At 44.3% G+C, this 5,197-nt stretch overlaps 1 protein-coding gene across 1 annotated transcript in view; it reads right to left on the reverse strand.

Moving 5' to 3' along the window:
* Positions 1–5,197, reverse strand: part of PLB1 (phospholipase B1) — a 127,749-nt gene that overhangs the window by 103,313 nt on the left and 19,239 nt on the right. The window contains exons 6-7 of the mRNA XM_019526696.1: positions 4,270–4,348; positions 1,704–1,799 (exon numbers count right to left, since the gene is read on the reverse strand). Of these exons, the coding sequence (XP_019382241.1) occupies positions 1,704–1,799; positions 4,270–4,348 (175 nt within the window). The remainder of the gene's footprint in view (positions 1–1,703; positions 1,800–4,269; positions 4,349–5,197) is intronic.

A 5,197-nucleotide genomic window follows, 5' to 3' on the forward strand; every position in this document is an offset into this window, starting at 1 on the left:
GCCAGGCCCATCACCCACCCCTCTCCCGCCCCAGCAATGGCTGCACCGCCTGCCCCAGCTCCCAGCACTTGGGGGGAAAAAAGCCCCGGATCAGCAGGTGCTGCCAGGCAATCCCTGCTGCCCCCACTGTCCCAGCTGCATAGGGGGCTCTGCATGAGCCCCCAACCCCCTCCCCACCCACCCTGCTCCCCCATGGGTGCCCCACACGGGCCAGCTCCAGCCCTTTAAGAAAAACAACAACCTGAAGAAACCCCAGGACTCACCGCTGCTGCCGGCGGGGGCGATTCCTGCTGTCCCACGCCACGTGGGGGGCTCTGCAGGAGCCCCCAAAGCCCCGAGGCTGCACCGGGAGCCGCAAATCCTGGGGCTTCTCTCCCCCTTTTTTTTTTTCTTAAAGGGCTGGAGCCCCGGCAGGCAGAGCAGCCATGGGGGGGGCTGGCAGGGAGTAGGTGGGGGTCAGGAGGGCTGGCAGAGGTACCTCCATGGTCCCCTCCCCCAGGCCTCCCTCCCCCGCCTCTAGTACTTACCAGCTTGGAGTGGCTGCAGCTCCCTGCTGCAACCACTGGGGACTGCCCGAATCATTGAAGCTCTCCGAATCTTTGCTGAAGATTCAAAGAGCTTTGAATCGATTTGGACCTTTAAATTGGTCCCCTGATTTGATTTGGATTTGGAGATTCGGCCACTGAATCGGGCCAAAGCTCCTCAAAATCAAATCACCACCCGAGCTTTGCACAGTCCTAGTGAATATCCATATTTACAATTAAAAGGTGTCTGCACCTCCATTTGAAATTTCCAAAGGGATCCACACTTCCATTAAAAAAAATGTTTAGGGGTCTATAAATGAAAAAAAAGGTTGAAAACCACTGGTCTAGTGGGGCTCCACTCCTAGATTGGCTACCAGCCAAGATTAAAGAGCCCAGTCTACCCTGTCATGGAGTAGATTTCTTTATTTCCACAACTTTTTGGTGGCATCTCCTCCATCACAGGTAAGATTAGTACCCAATTCTACCTGAAGCTGTTGGTACCTTAGAGGTTACCAGGTAATTTAACTGCCACTCAGCACTCAGTGTTAACAGTCACAATGTTAACATCTACTGTAAATTATGGTAGTAGGTGAACCTGACCTGACACAATCATAATAGGAGCAATTCAGTGAAATAAAGGTAGCCTAACAATGTAGTAGTTACCAGCAGTATTACTCATGGTTTGCTGCTTACCCAACAAAGCCTTGTACTATAACTGTTATAACCTCAATTTAGGATATGGCCAAGATCCTGATGAGTTTGCCTGAGGGTAGTTCTGTATTGCTGAGCTGTCACCCTGCAAGAGAAGCAAGCTTGACTACAGGAAAAAAGAGCTTAGCTTCATTTTCTGATTCCTAAGATGTTTTTTCCCTTCTCTATGTTTGGGAGATGCTGTTGTTAAATGGAGGGCATCTGGGGACCTACTACAGTGTCCATAACTCTGTGATCATAAGGAGGCATAATTCAGGGCTGCACAATGCTCTTTCAAGTATACATATACGTCTCCCTATCTGTCTGAAGAGGCAAGCTATGAAACTGTTTTTTCCCCACTCCTTGCTCTCTTCATTTCTTGATGGGCTAGCTAATAAGAGAATCCAGCCTACTAGAGGACTATCTTGCTTGGATGTGCCAGGCATTTGTGCTCAGTCTGCTCAGCATAACACCTCTAGTCCATCTCACCATGTTGTTCCAGAGGATCACACCCAAGGCAGCATGTTCCCCTTCAGTGAGTTCCACCTGCGTCTTGGATGTGGAACTGCCCATAACCTGTCTGCCCTGGAAGAGAAAGCATTTTAGAACACAACAGTTTGGAATGGTCTTGTGTCATTTATGGATAAGCCCATGAACAAGTGCTTTTCAAAGGAGCTACTCAGCACTGGAAAGACCCATTTGTAAACTAATCTGCACAAGTAACCCATAAACCCAGCCATGAATGGCCTCCACTTAGGTACCACATAAAGAAGTGACTGCTGTAGCATGTTCTGTGGGGCAACAGTGAAGGTGCAACATTTCCATTACATGGCATGGAGATCAGTAACAACAACTGTTACAGGAGTAGGCTGAAGACAAATAACAGATGGGATTAAAAACCCCATTAGGAATAAGGATCCCTTGCTTTAGCTGCCATTTAAAAGCCTTTTTAAAATGCTGGCTTGAAGAATTTGGTCATACCTGTTTGGAAGTTCATAGAATACATATTTTTAATAAAAATGACAGCACATGAAAGAGCTTAGTAGCTCACACCCTGCATCCTGCAAGTCACTCTTAACAGCTCTGTTGTATCCAAGAACCACCCAAGCACAAGACAGTTTTGTGTGTACAACCAGAAATAGTTATTTTAACATGAATGAAAAACCAGGCCTGACAGTCCTAAAAACTGAAATTCACAATATACATAAGTTATTTATCAACAAAATGGGCACATCATGTGCCACAGCAGTGGAAGGGGGCCCCTCCACTAACACACATTAGCACTGACGTGGGATATAGGACAATTTCTTTTTCTTGATTCTGTTCAATTTTTGTTAGCTGTACTCACACAGTAACAATGAAGGTACTGATTGTCTTGGAAGCTTTGGTGATACCCTAAACTACTAAAACCCATCAACTCATTTTACAGTAGTCAACAAACAAAAATGAAGTGTTAATAGATTTTGGGCACTTGAACCACGTTATTTTCAGGCCAGTTATCTAAGAAGTAACATTTTCATTTCCTATTACCTTTCCCACTGAGCCTTCTAGCCCTTTCAAAGCTTACTTTACAATCACAAAGGGTTAAATTCTACTCACACATTTTGTAACCCCATGGATCTAAAACCTATATGTATTTTTCCCAGTGGCTCTATGGGATTAAAACATCAAGACAATACTTGTCCTGAGGAACCCAGACTGGATTCATCTCATAATTCCACCTCCCAACCCTATTTTTAAAATTTCAACACTTATTCCCCATTCTATATCTCTGTTCCCCATTTAAAAAAATAATTAATCATATTTCCCCCCCTTAGTTCTAATTAGCAACACTCATGGGCGCAATCAGGGATCAGCAAGGGATGCCAGCACATAAATGCAAAACAAGTATCTGCCAAGCCACCTGCCCTGACTGTTTTCAGATGCCTATGGCCTAATTTGCAAAGATGTCATGACTTGCCTCCACAGAAGCAGTAGTGCCCAGCACCTCTGGACAACCACATCTGTAGGGCCATTCTGAGCCAACTTTTGCTTCACTTACAGTGATATCACACACCACTGACCAGAGCAGGATTATTGCAGAGCAACAGCTGTTTTAAGGGAGATTAACCATCCGGCCCTTAACAACTGATTCAGAGGCATGCCTGACTCCTATTGACTTGAAGAGGAGCTAAGCAGCTCACAAGAGAAAAGAACCAGCTGAACATTGGACTTTGTGTCACCAAGAGTCATCCAGAAATCATGGAAAGCTTGATGTTCACTCACTGTTCTGAATGGCAGATTTATGTCTTGGAGGAAGGGCTGAAGAACAACAGTGAAATCATCCCTCACATCATATCTCCTTGACTCCAGCAGCTTTTCCCAGGCATCCTGAATGATAGATACTCATTTAATGAAATTGAATCTGTCACACAGAGAGCATAATATATGTCCAGTTTATCCACAGCTTGGATGAATTTAAGCTCATCCTCACCCCTAATATACCACCATAATCAAATTCTGTAAACAGAGACAAAAGTAGTAATTTAATGAAGCCATGTTCTGCAATAATTCCTAATGTCTCTGTGGCTATTAGAAAACTGCATTCAATTAACACCATTTTCTCAGAAGGAGTAACAGTGAGGCAATGTAATCAAACCTCACACTTAAGGATGCAAATTGGTGCTTTGTAGCTTCGGGAAGGAATCACAGTACAACTAGCCACTTACAATTTGGGTAATTTCTGCCTTCTCCTAACTTCTCCAGCATTAGTTAGTACCAGAGGCAGAATACTAGAGTAGACAGAACAGTGCTCTGACTAGAAGTGGAAAACCCTGTGTTGCTAAGAGCGATACCATTGTTAACACCTACAGCAGGTGCTGAGAGTGCTAAATTACACAGTGGATTTAATCTCATGTGTTCCTGATGCCGGATAGATGTAGAGAAGCTGTGATCTTAGGTAAGACAGTTATCTGTATTAGATAACTAACACCTTACCCCTGCTTAACTGTGCACACAAGTACAGCACTACCCTTATTGCCCTAGGACAAAAACAAAATATGGAGATAAGCCGTACCTGATAGGACCATCTCAGTATGACATCATCAAGTCTGGAATGTTCATTGGAACAGCTGCATTGCTTCCTGGATGTATCACTACAGAATAAAACAACACAAAAATAACCAGAAAAAGATTAGAAACCTTTCAAGTAATAATCTGTATGCTATTAAGATGTGGATGGCATTTTAATAAGCAATTAACAGTCAGGTTTTAAGACAGTGAAGAGCAACCTTTCTAACAGGCATGCCATAAGTTAACCCTGCACCCTCCCTAAGTGCCACTCCAATCCCTTTCCCCTGCCTGATCTGCTACTCTGCTTTCTGCTCCCAGCCCTGATGTTCCCTGTGTGCTTTGCTTTCTAGTCGCCTTCCCAATCTGCTGGGTAACTGAGAAACTTGTGGCACCTGTGCTGCAGGTTGGCCACCCTTGTATTAGGACATGTCTGAAGATCCACAAATCACTAATGAAAAATCTTGTATATATTGACAAGGACCAGAAGCCACATGTAGCACTTGGATCTTCCATTTAATCACTGAATTATATTGGTTTCCATATCCCATACACTGGGCAGCTTCTTGGCTTTCAAAGCTGGCAAATACAGCCAGCTTCATATAGTTCAGGGTCATACAAAGCACCAGCATTTTCCTACTCAAAACAACTATCTCAGGTAATTTAGCATTAGTTTTCAATTACAAGGGCTGTGCAAAGTTTCAGTCCCTGATTTGATTCAGTGGAGATTTGGCCCGATTCGGTGTCTGAATCTCTGAATCCAAACCAATCACAGGACCCTGTATCTCTCTGAATCGACTCAGAGAGATTTGGAAAGATTCGGTGATTTGGACATAGACACCACTTTAAATGTTTTTTCTACATACCTCTAGGTAGCAGGGGCTCATGAGTGCTGCAGTTCTGGGGTACATGGAGTTTCCTGCAGAGGCACGTGG

The sequence above is a fragment of the Gavialis gangeticus genome, unplaced genomic scaffold, assembly GCF_001723915.1.
Source record: "Gavialis gangeticus isolate Ggan-Ray unplaced genomic scaffold, GavGan_comp1, whole genome shotgun sequence".
NCBI lineage: Eukaryota > Metazoa > Chordata > Crocodylia > Gavialidae > Gavialis > Gavialis gangeticus.